At 43.9% G+C, this 22,803-nt stretch overlaps 1 protein-coding gene across 1 annotated transcript in view; it reads right to left on the reverse strand.

Annotated features, from left to right (window-relative positions):
• Positions 1–22,803, reverse strand: part of COL16A1 (collagen type XVI alpha 1 chain) — a 156,694-nt gene that overhangs the window by 93,715 nt on the left and 40,176 nt on the right. Inside the window, exons 5-9 of the mRNA XM_048501613.1 lie at positions 19,313–19,436; positions 17,410–17,685; positions 13,010–13,090; positions 10,835–10,969; positions 2,580–2,624 (exon numbers count right to left, since the gene is read on the reverse strand). Of these exons, the coding sequence (XP_048357570.1) occupies positions 2,580–2,624; positions 10,835–10,969; positions 13,010–13,090; positions 17,410–17,685; positions 19,313–19,436 (661 nt within the window). The remainder of the gene's footprint in view (positions 1–2,579; positions 2,625–10,834; positions 10,970–13,009; positions 13,091–17,409; positions 17,686–19,312; positions 19,437–22,803) is intronic.

Here is a 22,803-nt window from a genome sequence, read left to right on the forward strand (position 1 = left end):
AACCCTACTGGAGCAGGTGCCATTACCTGAGAGAACGGAAACACGTAGCTTACCCCCCACCAAAACACATTTTTTTGGCAGTAACACATATTAATCACTGCAGCAGTCCCTTGTCAATTTCACTAGCTCCTAACTGCTGACACCGGTCCATTCCGCACAGTTGAAATAAAACTTCCTGGGGGAGGGGGGGGGGAAGGAGAGAGACACATGCATGCACGCACAAAAAAAGTTTCCTGGGAAGGCATTAACTACAGCCTTTTCCTCAAGACGTCCTTAGGATGCCTTATTTCTGCTCAAGGTGTCTTTTTTGAATTAAAAAAATGCTTCAAAGTGCACCTTTTCTCCCTAAGCTGCCTGCAAAACTCAACATTTTGCGTGCAGCTGAAGGGATTCTCCCTGCCACCATTTGCTGAAGGTTCCAATATACAGGAAAACTATATATGCCAGAATTGGAGGGCCAGCTGTGTAAAACAATGTACTTTTCAGGCTGAAAAGGTGCCCAGGATCAGACCCTGCAGAGCAAACGTCCTGGGGCAACCTTCAGCAAATGGCAGCAGGGAGAATCCCTTCAGCTCCACACAAAATGTCAGGGGCAAACTCAGGATGAAACTGACCAGAGAGCAAAACAATTACATGGGAATCAGCCTCTTTTCTTTTCTGACGTCTTTGCTGTCTGGAAAGCACCCAGAAGCTGCCGCTTTTTAAGACATATTCTGGGTGTCTTATTTGGAGTCTGCTGAGTAAAAAGAGGCAGTCGCCTCTTTTAAGGACATCCTACAGATGTTTATTTTTGTGCTGTGTAGAATGGACCACAGTGTATCTTCACCTTAACATTATATCACTCGTTCCATATGAAATTAACAAAGCTGATATAACAGGCCAGCTTCTTTCTATCTGTGCCTGAATGTTAACATTGTATGCTCTAGGTGAAATTAATAAAGCTGATCCAAATTCACCTGTTTCTTATCTCTGCCTCAGTGTTACATCACTAGTTCATGATATACAATATGACAAAGAGAGAGAAAAAATAAGCATTCCTTTCAAAAATGAATGATGTGGATAAAGGTCAGATGTTTAGAGGAACAGAGAAATACAGACCATTTCAACATGATCGCATGCTCAAAGGAAGCTGGCTTGGAAATGGATTAAAAAACCATTGAAATAGAAGGAAATGGAGGAAAAGTGAAGGAAAAAGGTTTCTAAATCAAAATAAAGGGGGAAAGTGCAGAATTCAAAGAAAAATGTAGCATTTGGCAGCCAGATTAGTTGTAAACAACTCATGTAGAAAAGTCCTATAGAATGGATGGTGTGATTCCGCATATGAGTACCAGAGCGTAGAGTTGCTCTTTCTGCTGAACCCTTTCAGGCACGGATAGCTTAAAAGTCTGGATCATACAAAGAAGCAGTCAGAAGAACGGTTTATGGGGATCTCTCCAGGAAAGGATTAGTGCAAATGAAGCTTCAAGTACTACATTCTAAGCAGGAATAAACATGGGGTTTTGATTCTGAATCCCTGCAAGTCTGGTGTGGCTCTTGGAACATATGGGAGGTGGGAAAAATTCCTCAAGAAATTCATCCAGATGAAAACATCATGTTTGCAACATTTTGAACCCTTATCTGTGACTACTTTCTTTATCAACCCCCCGACCCCCCCAACCCCCAAGCATTCAAAGTTATGGATATTGTCACAGTAACTGGAGTTTAAAACATGCATGCGCCTAATTACGCCAGTTCAGCAATTGCCATTGCATACATCCAATGCTTTTCAAAATCCTGTCCGAACGTTTCAAAACTGTGGATTCAACTTTCAAAATATATTGAATTTTTGGTTTAATTTAGAAATAATCTTACCAAGATGTAAAACAATTTGCAGATGTAATTATACTGTCAAATCCTATCCCCTTCCTACTTAGCATTTTTGAATATTCATAGAATATCACAGATGCTGAAATAACCCTGCAACGTAGGTCAGTATTATTATACAATATTACATATGGGAAGTTTAGGCTGGAAAAAAAGTCAGATATGGAGACAAAGAGGAGGAGGAGGAGGAGTTTGGATTCATACCCCACCTTTCTCTCCTGCAAGGAGACTCAAGGTGGCCTACCAGCTCCTTTCTCTTGCTCTCCCCACAACAGGCACCTTGTGAGGTAGGTGGGGTTAAGAGAATTCCAAAGAACTGTGACTAGCCCAAGGTCACCCAGCAGGAATGTAGGAGTGTGAAAACGCATCTGGTTCACCAGCTAAGCCTCTGCCACTCAACTGGAGGAGCGGGGAATCAAACCCAGTTCTCCAGATTAGAATCCACCAGCTCTTAACCACTACACCATAACTTAAGACTTCCTCCTTATGCAATTTTCCAACCTGTAACAGTCTCACAGAACAGATTACCCCAACAGGAAAACTTGCAAGTAGCACATCTGTGCATGTATGTGCAGTAAAATGGTGCCAAGGACGCTCTCCTTCTGTGTGCTAGTGCTGATCTGGATCAGACCCCTGCACACTAACCCTTCTTATGCCCTCCTAGCTAGGCATTGCTAATATATCAAAATCCATAAATGCTCCTTTGCCCAACTTACCTTCTCCCCTTGGTCACCAATCTTCCCAGAAACCCTCAACTCTTCCTGGGAAAAGGACAGAGAAACAGCAACCATATTACAGTCTGTAGTCCACAAAATTCTTCTCCTCCGCACCCTCATGTTCTCTCCCTCATATAGACAGCTGATAGCTTCTAGGTTCTTTTGTCATTTACCCTTGTGAGGGATGCTAGCAACCAGAGGAGACAGCAGATCTTCAGTGCAGCAATGAATTACCCTTTTCTACAGACAAAGAACCTCTCCAAGCTCTGATTCATTGTTAAACAACTGATAGGGAAGAAGAATGGGCTGAATTCCTGCAGCAGTATATGACCATCCATGGTCATCCCCCACAGGTCTTTTGTGTATCCAGCTCCAATCTTCAGGAAGATAATGGTATCTTTTTAGAACAGTTGTGTTATGACAAACGCATGCACCACTGTGGATGGCATTGAGAACAATTCTTACTGTTATTTGAAGGCTCCATTTTGGCTTGCAGTTGGTTCCCAAACAGGACTGCCACTTACCTGACTCTAGTGGAGGACCTCCTATGCTTCTTATGCTCTGCCCTTGCTTAGTAGAGTGGAAGAGGAGGAGGGGAAGATGGTAGCAATTGACAATTGGATTTAATTTCCTGTTTTGGAATAGGCAAACATTGCAGGAATTTCAAGAGCTCTATGGTTTTACCAGAGAGATGCTGAAAATCCTAGAATGTCATGATGTCACACATAGTGACATCTTAGAAGTCTCCGTTACTCAGTGTTCTGGGAGATTACCTGCCTAGGCCTGGCAACTTCACTCAAAAGATGCTAAGAATTTAAAAAATCTGCAGTAACTTACACAGCCACAGCTATGCCTCCTTAATTGCTGCGTGAGATTTGGGGCTGGCCTCAGTTCTATCTAGAGTTCCCAACTGCCTGGTATTGGTGGGCAATTACCTGCCAATTCACTGGGCTGCTCATCAACTCTCAGCTGGTTTGAAGATAGAAGCAGGCCAACAGAAGGGGGGATTTACACTTCCAGTAGAGTGATGTCACTTCCACTGGGGGACATTCTAGCACTCGCCTCCCAAAACTCTATGGAAACTATAGAGGGTTTTTTTCAAGAGTACTAGCAGAAGCGTACCAGGGGCAAATGGCGCCCGGAGACAAATTGTCTCCAGGACGCCCCCCAGGCTCTGCCCCCCACACCCTAGCTCCACCCCTAATGCCCCCAGGCTCCACCCCCACTGCCCTCAACCCTGCCCATGTCACCATGGACATTGGAGCTGAGGTCCTCGGAGGTGCTCCACCTTCCCCCAGGGCTCCTTGCTGGCTGGGTTCCCAGCCTGACAGCCTGCAGTCTCTTCTGAAGAGGGGGGAGTTCAGGGTGGGGTTGAGGAGTGCTTGTTGTTTTTATGCGTGCCCTCGGATGGGGTCGCAGGAGCACGCGAAAAACAAATGAGACAACAGGGACTTCCTGTGGTCACGTGGGGCCTCGCATTTTAGCTCCATGCGTGACCAGAAGAGTGGCGCCCGGGGACAAGGGGTACCCCTTGTCCCTAGGCAGATACGCCACTGAGTACTAGTATTCCCAATGCAATGCTGATACTTCTGTGTCAATCCAGAGCAAATGTCACTGGTCATGCAGATTGCTGCCTCCAGGCTCTGCCTTCATGAAGCTTCCACTGGAAGTGTGGCGGATCCCCACAATCCTAGTTATATCACCACTATAAGTCACATAATTCCTGGAATAGTGTTCCTCACTTTCCTATCTTCTTCTGGAGTAGACCTGCAACCCAGAAGCACCAATGGATTGTGTCACTTCTAAATGCCAAATGCTGCATCTTGGAAGTGTGTGGATGTGGGTGGCCCAGATGCACTTCCATATGCCCTGTTTATGGGCATGAAGCCCCCTCCCCCACTTATTTTGCAAACAGGCAAGTATTGCAAAACCAGCACATGTCGCCTGTAAATTCTCCACATATGCTCATTCCGCACATGCAGAATAATGCACACTGCTTTCAGTGCTCTTTGAAGCTGTGAGGAATAGCAAAATCCACTTGCAAACAGTTGTGAAAGTGGTTTGAAAATGCATTATTTTGCATGTGTGAAAGGGGCCATAGAGGAGTTGATCTTAAACAGCCCCCCCCCCCCTTCATTTGCTTGTGGCCCCCTTTGCTTCTGGCTCAATTGCAGTTATGGTCAGTTTATCCATTGTGGGATTGATCTGCTTCATGTCTATTTTCCCCTGGCCCTGCAAGACCATATCATACACTTGGCCTGCAGGGTCACCTTCTCTCCCCCTTTGTCTCCTGATTCAGCTCCTCCTCCTCCCTGCCAAGATTTCTCCTTGATAAGATGCCTTTCTTTCACTTTTTTGGCCTGGCTTCACCATTCATCTTCTAGGTTTGTGGAAAAAGAGACAGGTTTATTTCCTGTTTCCCGGAGGACGCATGAATGAGGTCGTGTTCTCCTCAACGAGAGCATGGAGGGCCTGATTTAAATGTGATGGAAACAGCACTTCTCTTTAGGACTCTGTTTTCATACAGAGTCCTACTGAAACAGGCCTGCTTTACTTTGCGCCAGAAGCAGCCCCGTTTGAATAGGAGTGGGAAACCGTAGAAGTGCAAAACCCCATTAGTAGAACCTTTAACCCCACTGACATTGGAATATTGTGTACAGTTCTGAGCTCCGCAATTGAAAAAGGATATTGACAAGCTGGAACAGGTCCAGAGAAGGACAACCAAAATGGTAAAAGGTCTGGTATCCATGCCCTATGAGGAAGGACTTAGGGAGCTGGGTATGTTTAGTGTGGTGAAGAGAAGGTTAAGAGGTGACATGATAGCCATGTTTAGATATTTAAAGGGATGTCATGTTGGTGAGGGAGCAAACTTGTTTTCTGCTGCTCCAGAGACTAAGAAATGTTAGGAACAAGATCCACCAGACCACGGCCACACAGCCGACACACACAGACCAGTATCGATATAAAAACTCCAATCACCATCCACAACAGAAAAGGGACATAATCAAAACTCTGACAGATTGTGCAAAATGAATTTGTGAACCTCACCTCCTCCCTGATGAAATCAATCATCTAGACTGGGCTCTGCAGTTAATGACTACTCTACAACAGAAATCAGAAGAGCTTTAAGACCAAGAAAAACCCAGAGGACTGAGGAGAAACAGTTCACCACAGGAAAAATATTTCTACAATACATCAAGGGAATCACTAATCAAATAGGGAAACTGATGAAGAAACATAACCTACAAACCATCTTCAACCCTACCAGGAAAATACAGCAGATGCTACGCTCAGCAAAGGACAAGAGAGACCCCCTCACTTCTGCAGGAGTCTATCACATACCCTGCAGCTGTGGAAAGGTCTATATAGAAACCACAAAACGCAGCATTCAAACTCATATTAAGGAGCACAAAAGACACTGTAGGCTTAACAATCCTGAAAAATCTGCAGTTGCAGAACATTTCTTAAACAAAACTGAACATAACATTTTATTTGAAAACATTGAAATTCTGGACAATTCAGAAGGTTACTTTGTCAGACTGCACAGGGAGGCCATTGAAATTCACAAACCCCAAGACAATTTCAACAGGAAAGAAGAGACTTTGAAAATTAGCAAAGCTTGGCTACCAGTACATAAAAACACAAAGAGCAAATCCCAAGGCATGCTAAGTTCATGAACAATGGACTGCACCCGAACACAGGATTTGCATTCACTAATACTGCTGATGCAGCAGGGCATGAAAAGGTAAATCACTCACTGGACTGATAAGCCCCACCCACAGTACAATACTATCAATCACATCTTTGCATAACAAGTTCCACCCAAACACTGACTGATTGGTTCCCCACCCTGGGACATGAACAATATATACCCCAAACATTTCCTTCTTTCTGGACACAGTGTGTAACAGACTTCCCTCTGTGATACACCTCTGAAGATGCCAGCCACAGATGCAGGCGAAATGTTAGGAACAAAATCCACCAGACCACGGTGACACAGCCCGGAAAACCCACCAGAACCATCTGTTAGTCCTTTGCCCGAAAAACCCTACATATGTCAGTTGCAATCTGATGGCTCTTTCCTCTGCCACCACCACATAAGAGGTGGAAAGTAACACCCACTATCAGGGATTTGTTCAAGCCAAGTCTCACTAGAACTAATTAACACATTACACTGAATGGAGTGGTAGACTCTTGGATAGCGCTCCTGAGATTGCAGGCATGTAGTCCTACTTTAAATGCCAAATAAAGTTGCAAAATTAATTCCCCATATTGAAGAACTAGAAGATAAGACAGCAAGGTTGAAGCCATGCTTAGACATCAAAAATGGTTAAGTTAAAATGTGTACAGATCCAGCTTTGTCATGGATTAGAACGTCCCCCTCTCTCTTTTCCCATGTTGAAGCCAATGGAAGTAGCTTAGTTAGAAACCATCACTGGTCACCTATGACATACAAATGCAGGCACTTATCTGCATTAAGCACCTATGGGATTCCTATGGGATTCCAAACACGGATTATAACCTGGTTTCAAATCCTGATTGAGGAGGTAGTAGTGGCAGAGTTTATTTTCTACCTGGGATTTCTTCACTGTGCTCTGTGCAAGGGGTCAGCAGGGGAAGTGAAGTGTGCACAAAAGGCCAGCAACAGATTTTAATTTAGCCATGGTTAAGTCCACCATCTGAATGCAGCTTGAGTGCCAGGGCTGTAGACTGTCTATCTTGCTATGTGAGGCTACTATGTTTGCAGACGGGGTTCAAAGAAATAAATGAGGAATCAATTATTTCCTGATACACAAGAGAAACACCTGTAACCTTTGCACCTAACCCAACTTGTTGTATTCATTTCAGCATCCGTGAATTGACAGTGTTTGAATTAACTAGCACTGCTAATTGCAGAGGGTTTTACTGACTCATAACAAATACCCTTCTTAAGTAAATAACTTTCCTCAGTGACCTTTTAAGCACCCTCCAGTATCTCAGAATTAGCAGATAAAGGGGAATAGATTAAGAATTTATTTGCCTTATGCTGGTCTATGCTGATAAAGATTGATTGATTGACTGACTGGGTGATGAAAAACCTAAAAAAGACCACTCCAGAACTCTTGTACTGGTAGAACTAGTGGGTTGGATGAATGGAGTTTGGGACTGTACTACTTTACAGAAGGGGGGGGATTGCTGTTGTTGAGTGTTGTACAGCTATGTACAGTGATCCCTATCTGATTTCTAGCTCTCTATAGTGATGGAAAGTGCCCTCAAGTTGACCCTGTAGGATTTTCAAAGCAATAGATGAACAGAGGTGCTTTTCCATTGCCTCCCTCTGCGTAGCAACCTTGGACTTCCTTGTTGGTCTCCCAACCAAGGCTGATCTTGCTTAACATCTGAGAGCAGATAAGATCAAACACATCCTGACCATCCAGTTGAGGGTTTCTAGCCTTTTAGGGCAAGGAAAATAAATTTAAAATCATGCCGATGAAATCTGATGAAATCTCAGAAGCAACCACGTGTGGGAGGAGGGACCAACAGATTATAAACATAATTTCTCCCAAGACCCTTTTAATCTAGCAAAAGCAGAAACAAATGACAGCAAATGTCATTTATTTATGCAAGTCTCCACACTTTGTCTAATTTATTCAGGGTACAGAATGGGCTTTTCATGGCTCAAAAGGTAGATCATTGACTTTGCAAAGTCTAGTCCAAAACTAGAGCGGCCACCAAACTTGGAGTAAAGGAAAAAGCTGGTAGGTTCCTTGTAGACAAAAAGATCTTGGGATTATTGAGGAAATGACAAAGAGGTTAGAAAGATACTGCAGAAGGGGGGGATCACACCTGTAAATGAGGGTTCCCATCCATACTTTTTGGGTGAGTTTCATCCGAAGTGAATTTTTCAAGCCACCGTGGTTATTTCTGAGGAGCTGAACCTCTCTTAAAATACAGTGGAAAAATTAGCTGATGGCTAGAGACATTTCTGGGTCAGGAATCTCACAAATCTCTATACACAAGAGCCTGCATTACAACCCTTTGGGAACCTCCTTTTGAATAGCCTTGGCTTGAACATTGCTCCAGACAGCCTGGATCAATGGGGCTCTAAATCACTAAAGGCAGAAGGGCCTGGCAGGGGGAGGAATGCTATCCATTTGAGATTCATTAAGAAGTAAGAGTGTGTATTCATGTTTTTCATTTTGTCTCGGGGGTGTCTGCTTTGAGGGTGCTTCCTCATTTTCCATGTGGTTTCCTCCTGAGATTTCATTTCTAAGGGCTGTGGACTTCCAAGATGGCTTGGACTGAAGCTTCGTACTGCCCCCCCCCCTCCATTTTTGATATTTATCCTTTCTCAGCAGGGTCCTTGACAGCGATGAAACAACCCTAAATTAGTAGCAAATGTATTCCCAGCAACAACAGCAAACAGATGACTTGCGCTCTATTCCAATCTCCTGCACACTCTCTCCCTTCAGTAGGGGAAACAGCAAGTTTGATTTCCATCGGTGAAATCCAAACCAACCCACCAACTGTGAATATCTCTCCGGCATGAATTTGGGGCAGAAACCAGCAGTTTGGGTGAGGTTTTTGTGGGAAATTTGCACAAATATTCATCTATCCCCAAAACTGTTTGGTGCCATTCTTTGCCTCTGTTGCTGCCTCTTCTTTTCCTGCACATGGATAATTACATCCAGTCAGGGATCCCATAATGAACAGGAAAGATCTCGCAGCACACCAAATCAACAAATCTGATCTGACAGCATTCCTCACCTGTGGAATTTCTTCCCCCTTAGAAGTTCGCCAACACCCAAACCTGGGCATTTTTAGCAACTAATTAAAAAATCCAGGGTTTTGTTTAATTCTGTCAAACTAGCTGTAGTGGTTGGATGAGAGTAGGGCAAACATCATGGAATCGGAAGCTTATAATTAACATCCTGATACCCACCCTGTGCCCTTGGGAACTAGATCTTAATTCAGTAGGTAAAGATGTCAACAGAGGTCACCTGAGGGCAACTTAAATGAGAAATATTTCAGTTTTGTGTACCAGAAACGTGCACTGATGAGAATGCATGTAGTATCAATTCTGTAGAGGATTCTACAGAGTCACACAAAATATCTGTGCTTTGGTAGGAGGTGAAGATAAATTATAAGACTGTCTTTCAGGTCCTCCTACCAATGGTCCAAGAATGAAAGTTTGTAGCAATGAGGCTAGAGATGGAAATTCAGCTGATGAAGATGCATGGTGATCGCAGTATGTGGACTAAATCCCATGCCTCCATCTACAGCTGGTCTTCAGCATGGACCTACAAGGTTGGATGGACTGCGGAGGCATCTGACAAGTCCTTCAGCCTTACCAAAACTTGCAATGTTTCCATTGAGCCTAGTGTGAACAGGTGCCAGACATTTTGGCATTGATTTCACAGCTCTGGTTGTTTAGGAATTGCCACAAAATACTTGTACCTTATTTGTACGCCCAGCTTTCTCTCTTCAGCCCAAAACATCTGACAGTGTAAGTGCATAACAAAGTCACTGCACAATAATTCTACATGTCCTCACCTCAAACTTTTAGATTGAGTGAATGGATTTCTCAAGAGTTTAGAACTAAGAAGCAGCAGTATGTACACAGAACTTTTGAGTAGGGTGGCCAACATCCAGGTGGGGCCTGGGGATCTCCTAGAATAACTCATTTCCAGTCTATAGAAGACGGCTTCAGGTGGGTGCCAAGCTGGTCTGCAGGAGGACAGCAAGATGCAAGACCAGGAGCACCTTTAGGATCAATAAGATTTCCAGGATATAAGCTTTTGAGAGTCAAAGCTCCCGTTGTCAGATACCAGATACCTGAGGAAAGGAGCTTAGACTCTTGTCAGATCACAACCCTGCAAATTTTGTGGATCTTCATGATGCTAATGGGCTCACATCTTGCTTTCCAGACTACAGAGATCAGTTCCTCTGGAGCAAATGGCATCATTAAAGGACAGCCTCTATGACATTATACCCCACTGAAGTGCCTCCCCTCTTCACACTCCATCCTTTCCAAAAATTTCCCAATCTTGACCTGGCAGCCCTATTTTTAACTGCTAAAGAGCTTCATGTATATTATCTCCTTGCAGTCCATATAACCCTGCAGTGCAGGTCAGTGTAAGTCAGTTATGCCATTTCCATAGAAGAAGAAATGAGGTGCATAATGAGGTGTCCTGCCTAAAGAGAGTTCAGCCTGGTCATGGCCAAGGCTGGGGTATGCTGACCCTTAGACCTCCAGAAGTGAGGATTTTTCTTACCTGCTTTCCTTCAGTTTCCTCCAAGCAGAAGCAACGCGTATAGACCTTGCCTTCGGTCTGAGGGTTGATCTCTATCAGGTCATTGCTCTGTAGGACTTCTACATCCCGACGAGTTTTAGATGCTTCGGAAAAGCACTGTTGAAGCGGAAAAGAGTGATGAAAGAATTCTGTGGGGTGCGGGGAATGGCAAAGACTGCTCGGAAAACAAGCAAGAGCAGAGGGTTACTGAAGAGCTCTACACGTGTGTGGTATTTCTTGATCTAAGGCAGGGGTAGGGAACCTGCGGCTCTCCAGATGTTCAGGAACTACAATTCCCATCAGCCCCTACCAGCATGGCCAATTGGCCATGCTGACAGAGGCTGATGGGAATTGTAGTTCCTGAACATCTGGAGAGCTGCAGGTTCCCTACCCCTGATCTAAGGGAAAGACTATCAGAATGAGAAATGCCTTAAAAAAACATTAATATGAACAGCAACTAAAACAACTCATACAATCTATAAGCCCTGTTGTAGAATAAAGTAAGGTGATGTAATTGTAGGACAAGTCCACAAGATACCAGTTCCTTGATAGCTATCAAATATAATGGCTTGTCTCTAAACTGTAAATTCTACTGTGGTAGGGAAGAAGCGAGGGTATGCACATATACATATTGGGCTTGCCACAGACCTCCTGTTTCTGAAGCAAAAACTGCATAGTTACTGTTACCCATGAGTCTGTGCGGTCCATCTACAAGCCAGCCTCACCTGGCGCACTGCAACCCTAACCCTAACCCTTCCCCTGCTGATAAATAGAAATCAAATAATGTTAGGATGAGGGGTGCAATGATTTTTCAGGCTGGGATTTTATTGTACAGGATGCTGTCAAAAACGCTAGGTTTTAAACGTTAGATCTGCTTTTATGTTATATGTTATTGAAATGGTTTTAATCCTATTGTAAATTGCCCTGAGCCCAGCCTCAGCCAGGAACGAGCGGGGTATAAATATAATATACTAAAATAAACAAATAAGATCAGTATCTCAACTAGGCTGCAGGTTCGCTGTTATCATCAGCTCCATTGAAAAGTGCAAGGGCTGGCATAATTAATTGAACATACAATGCACTACAATGATTCAGTTGTGCTGTTGCCTGCACTTTTGAATGCGAACACAGAGCATACTTAATCCAACTGCATGTCATCACAAATTCTGTCCAGAAATATAGGAGAACAGTTGCTTGCTTTCACTAAAACATCATGGGGGGTGCTTCTGCAGGCCAGAATCAGGGTTGGCCTGGTCTCGCAGATAAACATGCCCAAAAGGGAATCTAGAGACCCAGAACAGAATAGTCTTGCCAAGGGACAATAAACAAACAAAATGATATGATCTTGAGCAGATTAAAAACAGTTTAAACTAGGGATAATATGTATCTGGGCCCAGGTGTGAGAAGCATCTGAAAATAGCAAGAATGTCCAACCAAATACAGACAAGAAACTACAGTCCAAATTGGAGGTGTATTAGCTCCATTTGAAGTTACAAGATAATTAATTACATGTTAATTAACTACCCAGGAAAGTGCACCCTTATCAGGTAGGACATCTAGCTGACACTGGGAAAGGGATCTGAAAACTTATAAATATGGGAAACTGATTTGATCAGGAACATCTTCTGTGAACTTGCTTACTTTTGGTAAGAAATAATTAACGGGCTCAAGAAATCGCCCTCCTATACAACATTCATGGTGCTATCATATTCTCGTAAGTTAGTTCATGCTGAAAGTGTAAAGAACTCAGTTTTAGTAAAAAGATATGGAGGCGAGATTCTCTAGTAATAATTTGTGTACTATACCCAAAAGGAGGTATACCTCTTGCCCAGAGATTAAAATGCAATATAGGAAAGCTAACCAGATGCCCAAGTTTTCTTAAGTATATGCCTATATCCGAATCAGGACTGGACAGGATCATCCAGAACAGCATGTGTTGTATAATAACTATTCACATCTGTCTGTGGTTTTGACTGGGGAACACAAACACAACTGTGGATAATGACAAATGCGTAACAAACACTGCCATTCTTGGCATCCACTCTGAAAACAACATCCTTGCTTTTGTGGATCAACATACGAATTTTGCATCTCCAATAAGGAAAAGGTAGAAATAGACAAAAGGGAGAGGCTCTGCATATCCCTAATATTACTCACCCCATTATCGGAGATCTCGCAGCATCCCTCCTGCATCACCATGGCTGAGTCACAGTAAATGTGCAGCTGCTGAATGTCAAACTGGAACAAACAAAGAGCGTTAAAAGGGGAAAAGTTAACTGTTCATCCTTTTGGGACCAGACTCTAGAGGTCTGTCCTGGGGCAGAAGCTTCAGCCATTCGGATAGCATTGCAAACCTTTGAAGTAATCCAGACAAACTTTTCTCAATCCTCCCTTCCCCCCCACCCTGTTACTTAACATATTTTGTAGGCCCTTCCCCAAAACCAATGTCTCAACCACTTCTGAATAAACCCCAACTCCCTCATAGCTCTCTGATAAGGTAATTTTGTCAGCATCCAACTCCCATCTGCCCATCTCTGCCCCTTGGCTGTCATTTCTGATGGCCTCCGTAGTTAGCACGGTCAACCTTCAAGTGGAGTCTAGAGATGTGGTTTTACAACCAGTCTCCAAACTACAAGAGTTCAGTTCCTCTAGAGAAAACGACTGCTTTGGAGGGTGGACTTAATGGCATTATACCCTGCTTAAATCCCTTGTCTCCCCAAACCCTGCCTTCCTGGCTCTACCCCTAAATCTCCAGAAATTTTCCAACACAGAATTGGCAACCCTAGTTAGGTAAGGGCTTAGGCTCCCAGACCACAGATGCCATAGATGAAAGGGAAGGTTGAGATTTATTCTTATTTAACAACAACCCCAATATCCATGATGATAAATAATTGCAAGGGGCTCCTTCTATAAACTATCTGGGCTGGCTTATTCCTGCCACACTGACTCCCTACACTGCCAATCCTGATGCATATTCTGGAAAGAAGGAAAGACATTACCGGTAACTTGGACTGATGTCAAGAGAGACAGGCAGCTTAACAGCTTATGATACCCTTATCAAATGATTGACTACCTTATGCTGAGAGTTGTCTGAAGAAGATTGCTTTTTGGAAAATGTAGGATGATACCGCAGAACCCGTTTTAGACACTTAGACAGAAAGAAGAGAGAAACCTTCTTTTTGGATGGCCTCCAAGACTTGTACCTAATTGGAATTTGGTTATGGACAATTGAGTTGTTTTGGTTTCATGGTCCAAGAAGAGGAGAAAGCTAATATAATTGGACTACATAATCTGATGAGTTAAGGGCTAACACCCCCAACTTCTACATTCTTAATGGTTTCTTGTATGTTTGTATATTTAATTGTATGTCTTAATTGTATGTTATGAGTAAGAGTTGTATGTTTGGTAATAAGTATTTGTAGTGTGTTAGAATTAGGCAATGGTATATAGTAGTAGTCTGTTAGGCATAGTGACAAGTGGATGTTTAGAAATCACACTAGCACAATAAATGCACTGTGCACTTTATATTGAGGCTTGTGTATTAGCCAGATATATCTTTGTGTTTTGGAACTTATTCGCTATACACTATTGGATATTGTTTAAAGAAAGAGGCATGTCAGATGCCCCTGATTTGGGGCTCACCTCAACCTACACTTCAGCCTTGAATGTGGGAAAAAAATTAATAAACCAAAGGCTCAGGCAAATTCAAAAGGTGAGGGTAGCAGTAACCCTTATGAAGACATAATTTTGGAATTCCGTGTCTAAGTGAAACTTCCAAGCTTTTGGGGCAAAGCAGATTATTGAAAGCTGCTTGATTTATTACAAAATGCACTCTTACCAAAATAGCTCTGTTTGTAGTTAATTATGCATTTGCTGATCAGCTCGAATGGTTCCAAAATTACTTACTGGAAATATTCTGGCATGTAGTCCTTCCCGCTCTGCTCAGCACAGTTTGAAGCCACTCTCCAACCTAAGGAGCCTTCCTCCATTTTACGTGGCTCTTCTGTTGGCTCCTTAGGCTGAAAGAAGGCTTCAAATGCTGTTGAATGGAGTAATAAGATACAAGCCCCAGTAATTTTGTGCCTAATAACCATGCAGATTCTCTTGTGTTTCTCTACAAACTGATCTTCCATCTTGGATAGGCTTCTGGCTGTTCTATCATCCCCATTGAAACAAGATGTGAATCCCCCACAAGGAGTTCCACTAATCTGGCGGAAATAATTTTAACTTTCTTCAAAATTCTTTGGAATGTTTTGTTTGAGCTAGCCTCCATCCAGTGCAATGCACTGAGAGCCCAAAGTGGCAGAATGGGTACCCTGTAACATATTAGACTGCAGGTGGGTGATCATGTTTTCTAGTGCTTCCAAGTGTTAAAAAAGGTCCCTGCAAACAGAAAACTAGTTCAGCAAGGAACAGGTTAAACTACAAAATGTTGCCCTGATGTGCTAGTTTGTATATATGCTGTCATGCACTATATGGTAGATATATAAGACTTTAGGGAGGAGGGGGAATTATGTATTGCTTCAGGTGGAGGAAGGTGAGAAATTTATGCTCTCTGAGTACAAATCCCTCTGGCCATGGCAAAACAATTGGGGACCTTAGCCTTTATTTTCAGGGATTTTTTTGTTTAAATGTAAGCAAAAAAAAATTAAATGCATATCTTGCCCTGAAGTGGGTCACCTAAGGATTCTTATCTGTGCTGTTTGTCTATAGCAGGCCCAAATTTGCCTCATATTCTGCTTTGGGCAGAATTCAGTGATAACCGAGAGGCACCTTCTGAGGAATTTTATCTAAAATTTAATCCAAATTATTTTATTTCCTCTATGTTTGAGCTGAAACCTCCACATTTATCTCAAAATTCCTCACAGGCATAACAAGGAGGCTAAACAGAGGCCTAACTGAAATTCAAGACTTGCCATCAACTGAGTTCCAAATCCAGGCTTTATTCAGTTCTGTGTGGTAATTTTTAAGTAGGCGTAATTCATCCCAGGATGCTGCTTTATTTCCATTTAGGGTTGCCAGGTGAAGGGGCGGGGGGGGGGGGGGGGGGTGCGAATTTTATCATATAGTTACCAGTGATTCCTAGAGTTACTCATTGTCACTTCCAGATTGTACTTGGAAGTGGTTTACTGGTGCAAATCCTTCAAGCGTTGTTTAAATTAATTTTTCTCCCACTGTTGTTCTCAGTGGCAGCACATAACAGACAATGAGATGGACCCTATCCATTATTGGGGGGTAAGGGTGAGGTGGGGAGTGGAGTCACACAGTCATTAAATACGACAGAAATGCAGGCAGACAGAAAGTGGGTCAGATACCACAGGCGACTCACTGGTCCTTGGGATTCTTACAAAGAATGCTGGCTACAGGGGAGCTTGGATGGATCCAGAAAATAAGATTGTCAACTCCAGGGTGTGAAATTCCTGGAGATTTGGGAGTGTGGCCTGGGAAAAGTGGGGTTTGGTGAGGGACCTCAGCAGGATATAATGCCATAGACTCCATGCTCCAGAGCAACCATTTCCCCCCCAGGGGAAGTGATTTCTGTTGTCTGAGAGATGAGAGATCTCTAGGCTCTATCTGGAGACTGGCAACCTTTCCAGAAAATCACTTGATGGCTTCCTAAGCATTGAATTGGAATCACTTTGCGCAGAAACAATCATGCTGTAACTGTTACAAGGTCCTTTGGAATCCACTCTTGCTTTCTACATGTCAACAACCATGGCAGAACTACTAGGATTCTTGGGTATTTGGAACAGACTATGCCAGCCTGACCTGGATAGCCCAGGCCAGCCTGATCTCGTCAGATCTCAAAAACTATGCAGGGTTGGCCCCGGTTGGTAGAGAAACCACTAAGGGTCGTGATGTGGAGCTGGGCAATGGCAAACCACCTCTGAATGCTTCTTACCTTCAAAACTCTACCAGGTTGCCATAAGTCAGCTATAACTTGGCCGCAGAAAAAGAATACAAAACAGGGGGGGAAAGTAAGCCCCAGGTCAGCGTCACTTTATTTTACCACTGGCTTGAAAGGTACTGCTTTGGTGACCTCACTGACAACCTCTTTTCAGAGATAAACATTTCTTTTCTGACGTTGACCACAAGAAGGGTTGCTGCTGAACTGACTCTAGAGTGGAAAAGTTCAGGAGGTACCTCCTTGGGTGAGATGCTGGTGAATTTTTAGCAGATGAGTTTGGGAAAAATCTAAGGAAATTCCTGAGGGGTGGTATTGTGTGTGCCACACAACACTAAGCTGTCACCAGATTCCACAACTACAGCCAACCCTCAGTGCAAATTTGGAGCCTTCCCAAACATCTAGGAAATGCTGAGTGAAGCAGAAAATGCTAGAGACATTCCCCAGGGAGACCAGGAACATTTACACATCCCATGCTGCAAATATACACAGCTGTTCAGGAGGAGAGAGGTTGGCCAAACTGTAGTGGGAAAGTGATGTAGGCCATGAAGTTTCATTAAACCAGCCCCTTCTTCAAGAGAAGTCTGAAGAGCCACGGTTGAAGAAACATGAGCCTGTCCCAGATCATTTGCACAATCCCACCATGACTCACTGAGACAGGAGCGCCTTGAACAGCATCCAGTCCAACAAATGCGTTTCCTTCGCTGACCAACTGCCGGCGGGGTGGCAGCGGTTTGGATAAGATATAACTGCAGTCCACATGGACCGAAACCACCTGGTTTTGGACGCTGAGGGCCATCTTATGCCACTTCAAGTCAAAAAGAGAAGAGATTCCTTTGCCGGCAAAGACCGCCTTGATGAATTCCTCATCTTGGCCCTTGGCTTGGAACTCCAGGCTTCGTTCTTTGCTGTTGATTCCCAGGGAGAGCTGAGGAGGTGAAAGGAGACGGCGCTAAGAGAATTTTCTAGAAAGAGAGATGCAGAGAGGAAAAGTGTGAGGCAAAGCAGAGAGGCAGGAAGATAGGGCACCAAATAAAGAGAGAGTGAGAACAGGACTGTGGCAGCAGATAAATTAAGAGTGGAACCGTTGAAACTTGTCTGAGGTAGCCTCTGAACTGGTCCAGGCCAGTGGGGCAGAAGACTGTCCCTACAGGACAAAGAATTATTCTCTGGCATATCACAGGGCAAGATTAAACTTAACATACAGAAGAAGTAGAGATTTCAGGTGAGTTAGGAGAAGCTTTCTGATGGAGAAAAGCATACTGGCAACTATGGTGTGGATTGGGTTCCTCTCAATGGAGGCTGTCAAGCAAAGCCTGAACAGGCACCTGCTGGATATTGATTCCTGCATCATTCAGGGGAGTTAAGCTAGATCAGTGGTCTTCAACCCACAGATCAGTGCACTCAGGTGAGACTCAGAGCCCTGCCTGCTAGGTCACGAGCACCCTATGAAACTACCTTTTTTTTTTTTTGCTCCTACTTGGAAAGACATGTTTCTGGCATGCTTCTATAGGGAACAAGGGGGCGCATCGCCTGCCTCTTTTTATGTGCATGTTAACGGAAGCCACCAAGCAAGGACTCTCAGTGGTAGAGAGAATCCCTTTTTTCACCAAAGCAAGTTTCTCCTTTCCGATTGGGTGATTCTGTTGTCATGTAACTGAGGTGCCACATGTGTAATGAGTCCTCTATAGTAACTGGAAATTAAAAGTATGTCCGGGGTCTGGACCCTATTGGGAATAACCCAGGCTAGCCTGATTTCCTCAGTTTTCAAAGCAGGGTTGGCCTTGGTTTGTACTTGGACAGGAGGCAGGCAATGTTAATCTCTTGCCTTGTAAACCCTATAGGGTCTCCATAATCTTGCTGCAAGTTTATGACACTTACCAGGGTCTGGAAAAGATGAAGACCTCTGGACAAGATGGCCTATGCAACCCCTTTCAACTACAGGGCTCTATGGCCACCTCCCACCATGGCCAGGGCTTTTTGTTATATCAGGAAACATTGCCCTAAACAGTGGTGGCGAACCTTTGGCACTCCAGATGTTATGGACTACAATTCCCATCAGCCCCTGTCAGCAGGGGCTGATGGGAATTGTAGTCCATAACATCTGGAGTGCCAAAGGTTCACCACCATGGCCCTGTTAGGAGAAAATGAGTCTGCCTATTTGTTTCAGCTTCTTCCCCTCCTGACACAAAGAAACAGAAGAGGTGACACTTTAGCCTGTGCTGGTATCAGCCTATCACTGGAGCAGAACCTGATAAAAACCTGTGGCAACCATGATGATTTCCTCATCCAGATGTTGGAAGAGGTGGTAGCAGTGAGTATGGCCAGGAGATGTCGAGGCGCCTCCAAGGGCAAAATCACAGGAACAAGTCCAAATCAAGGCCACACAGCAGATGTTAATGGCCCAATGTGAGCTTTTAACCAGTTAAGCCCAGAGGCGGGCAAGAGAGGAAGCAGGCAGCAACTTGGGGTCGACTGCCTTCTTTGGAAAGAGCAGTAGAACAAAAGCAGTCTTGAGGCCATGCAAGGAATGGGGTGGGGCTAGTTGGGTGTACCTGGGGGTATCCCTGATGGTCGGTGACTTGGAAAAGATACCAGTTCTCTTTGGTCGTCTGTTTCTTCAGGAGTAAAGTGATCACCAGGGTGAATTCATCGGGCAGACCCCGGGGGAACAGCTGTCTGGGAACACCGAATTGGAAACAGACATCAGTTAACAAGCAAAGAAAACAACTTGGCCTTGATTAGTTCATAGGAATAGTAGGTGGGAAACCATCAGCTTGTCTACAGGAGACCTTCCCCGAGGCATCTGTGCAAAGGGCTGGTATGCAAAGAAAGGTCCCTTATATGGATGGGTATATTTACTTATTTTGTTTATTGATAGTCTGCCTTTCTCACTGAGAGTCAAGGCAGACTACAAAAAACTAAAATAACAGTATAAAACAATTTCTTATTGTCAAGTCTCATCTGGTTTATGGTGACCTCTGGGGGTGGTTTCAAGGCAAGACACGTTCGGAAGTGGTTTGCCACCGTATCACAGCCATGGTATTCCCAGGAGGTGTCCCATCCACATACTTCCCAGGGTCGACCCTGCTTAGATTCTGAGATCTGATGAGATCAGGCTAGTCTGAGCTATCCAGGTCAGGGCATAACACATAAAACAATCCAATAAAATCAGACCGCAGCATTAGAAAACATACCATTAAAAGGGGTTAAGACATATCATAAGTGTATGTGTATGGATGGGAGGAGGAGGAATGGATACACTTCGCCAAGGTTCTGTGGGACCACTTCAGATTTGCTAGGTTCAATTTTCATCATTTCAGACAAAATATTGTTTTTCTGCCCCTCCCCCAAATTATGATATGGTTCAGATCAATGGAATAAGACTGGGATAGAAGGGAAAGTGCTACAATTTGCCCTGTGCCTAAAGAAATGATGTTTAGATCTATCCTGATAATGAGCACCTCCACTGCTGATTGTGAAAACTCATCACCTCTAGCCAAACAGACTTCGCAGGTTTCTGTGGGCAAAACCCTTCAAAACCTATTTGACTAGAAATAGTAATGGGGAAAAAAGGAATGAAACATGTGCCCCACAGGCGGCCTCTCCGGCCCACAAATCTGATTTCCCATCTGGTCCGCACACACGGTTTCTAAAGCAGCTGTCTCCCCGCTCCAAAAAATATTTCAGATGTAAGTGCCACAAGGTCAGCAGGAGGAGCCGAGTGTGAGGTCTTTGTCTGGCTGGTTCTTTGATGGCGTTCACCAAAAGCCCTTCCATTTCACAGATGTAGCTCCTGTTTGCATGTGTTTATTTTAGACAGAATTACTTTAAAAGCCTTCTTCAGTTAGTAAGTTCCTGGCCGGCAGAAGATGGGTCCCAGTTTTCTGGGAACAGCCAACAGAGAGTAGCAGTTGGAATGTTGGACTAGGATCTTCGAGATTCAGGTTTGAATCCCGACTCTGCTATGGCAAGGTTGTAAGGATAAAATGGAGACAAGGTTGTGAGGATGAAATGGAGACGTAATACAAGGAAACATTTCTTCATGCAACACGTGATTGGTGTTTGGAATATGCTGCCACAGGAGGTGGTGATGGCCACTAACCTGGATAGCTTTAAAAGGGGCTTGGACAGATTTATGGAGGAGAAGTCGATTTATGGCTACCAATCTTGATCCTCCCTGATCTGAGATTGCAAATGCCTTAACAGACCAGGTGATCGGGAGCAACAGCCGCAGAAGGCCATTGCGTTCACATTTGAGCTCCCAAAGGCACTGTTGGGCCACTGCGAGTAGCAGAGTGCTGGACTAGATGGACTCTGGTCTGATCCAGCAGGCTACTTCTTATGTTCTTGAGACAAGAATGATGTAACCCCCCTTGAGTCCCCACTGTGGGGAAAAGTGGGATATAATAATACATGCTTTCCATCCACAGGAAGAAACCTTTCCTGACACAAGCATCTTGCCAATGGGTCAGTTCTGCAGGATCCAGGATCCAGTCTAGAATTGCTTAAGCTAGGGAATACTAAAGCAGCCTTTTGCAGGGAAGGACAGGTGTTGTGCAAAAATGGGGCTGGAGGAAAAAGCAGCTCCAAACCCCCATTCAGATTCACAGTTGACCAAGACTGCTTTGGATTTATTTTTTTTAAACTCTATGAGGTAACATAACATACAACTGGCAGGAACGTCTAGTGTGGTCTCTGGTAAGGCAACTGCCTATAAAACAGCCACTGAAATAAACCTTCTGAAGTGCTCCGTTTTCAAGGCAGCCAACCACACAAGTACAAAAGATGGTGAGAAATATACACTAAGTCACATACAACCATGTACACACACAGTTGCTAGATGGCCTTTTTTAAAAAAAGGGGTTGTAAGCTTTAATTCGTAAGTAATTAAAACTCTTGTTCATGGATTGAAGGGGGAGATTTTGATTATATCTGGGAAAGTTGCTACTTGTGGACACTCCTTGTTTATTTTGGAGGCCCTTTCGATTCTGGAGTGTTGACCATAATATGGAACATTAAAAGTGGTTTTTTTCCCTTCTAAGAAGCTGTTGTTGTTTATTAAAGTTCAAATGATCTTACATTATCTTCTACCTCAGAAAAAACTTCTATGGGCAATATGCCAATTGTCTTAAATTATGTTGATTAATATGTTAAAAGGCAGATGATTAAATACTCTTTAATTGGCTGACAAGCTGTAATAAATCCTTTCTAATTCTACCAATCCATTAAATCATCTTTAAGTGCCAGTACTGGAAGGTTCTTTGTGTTTCATCTCTTTCAGCTAGTGTCTGAAGTGGCCTTTTCACACATTCTACAGTAACAAACCTGGATTTGAAAGAGCACTCATCTGGAATCTCCGCCACTCCCAACTAGCTAAGAAGCACATATGTTGTATGATGTGGGAAATCTGGAAACAAATGATCTTAGCACTTAATGTTTTCAAGGATACCTTTCAATCTTTTAAGAGACTCTCTGAAAAGACTTTATTGGCTTATAGTCAATGCCTCATTTGCACTGCTGCTGTCCTATTCCTCTGTTAAATTGCCCCTGTCAGCACTCCTTCGTCAAATGCCTCCCCATTGAGTCCTCTCTCCTGCCTATTTTATTCTGAAGTCTTGCCAATAGAAGAAGAAGAAGAAGAAAAAGAAGGAGGAGGAGGAGGAGGAGGAGGAGGAGGAGGAGGAGGAGGAGGAGGAGGAGTTTGGATTTATATCCCCCTTTTCTCTCCTGTAGGAGACTCAAAGGGGCTTACAATCTCCTTGCCCTTCCCCCCTCACAACAAACACCCTGTGAGGTAGGTGGGGCTGAGAGAGCTCCGAGAAGCTGTGACTAGCCCAAGATCACCAAGCTGGCGTGTGTGAGAGTGCACAGGCTAATCTGAATTCCCCAGATAAGCCTCCACAGCTCAGACGGCAGAGCGGGAATCAAACCCGGTTCCTCCAGATGAGAATGCACCTGCTCTTACCCGCTATGCCACTGCTTGACCATCTCTTGGTGGTGAAAAGTCCTGTGAAGTTGCAGCCAACTTTTTGAAGGCCAGAAA

The sequence above is a fragment of the Sphaerodactylus townsendi genome, linkage group LG06 (genome assembly GCF_021028975.2).
Source record: "Sphaerodactylus townsendi isolate TG3544 linkage group LG06, MPM_Stown_v2.3, whole genome shotgun sequence".
In the NCBI taxonomy this organism is placed as follows: domain Eukaryota; kingdom Metazoa; phylum Chordata; class Lepidosauria; order Squamata; family Sphaerodactylidae; genus Sphaerodactylus; species Sphaerodactylus townsendi.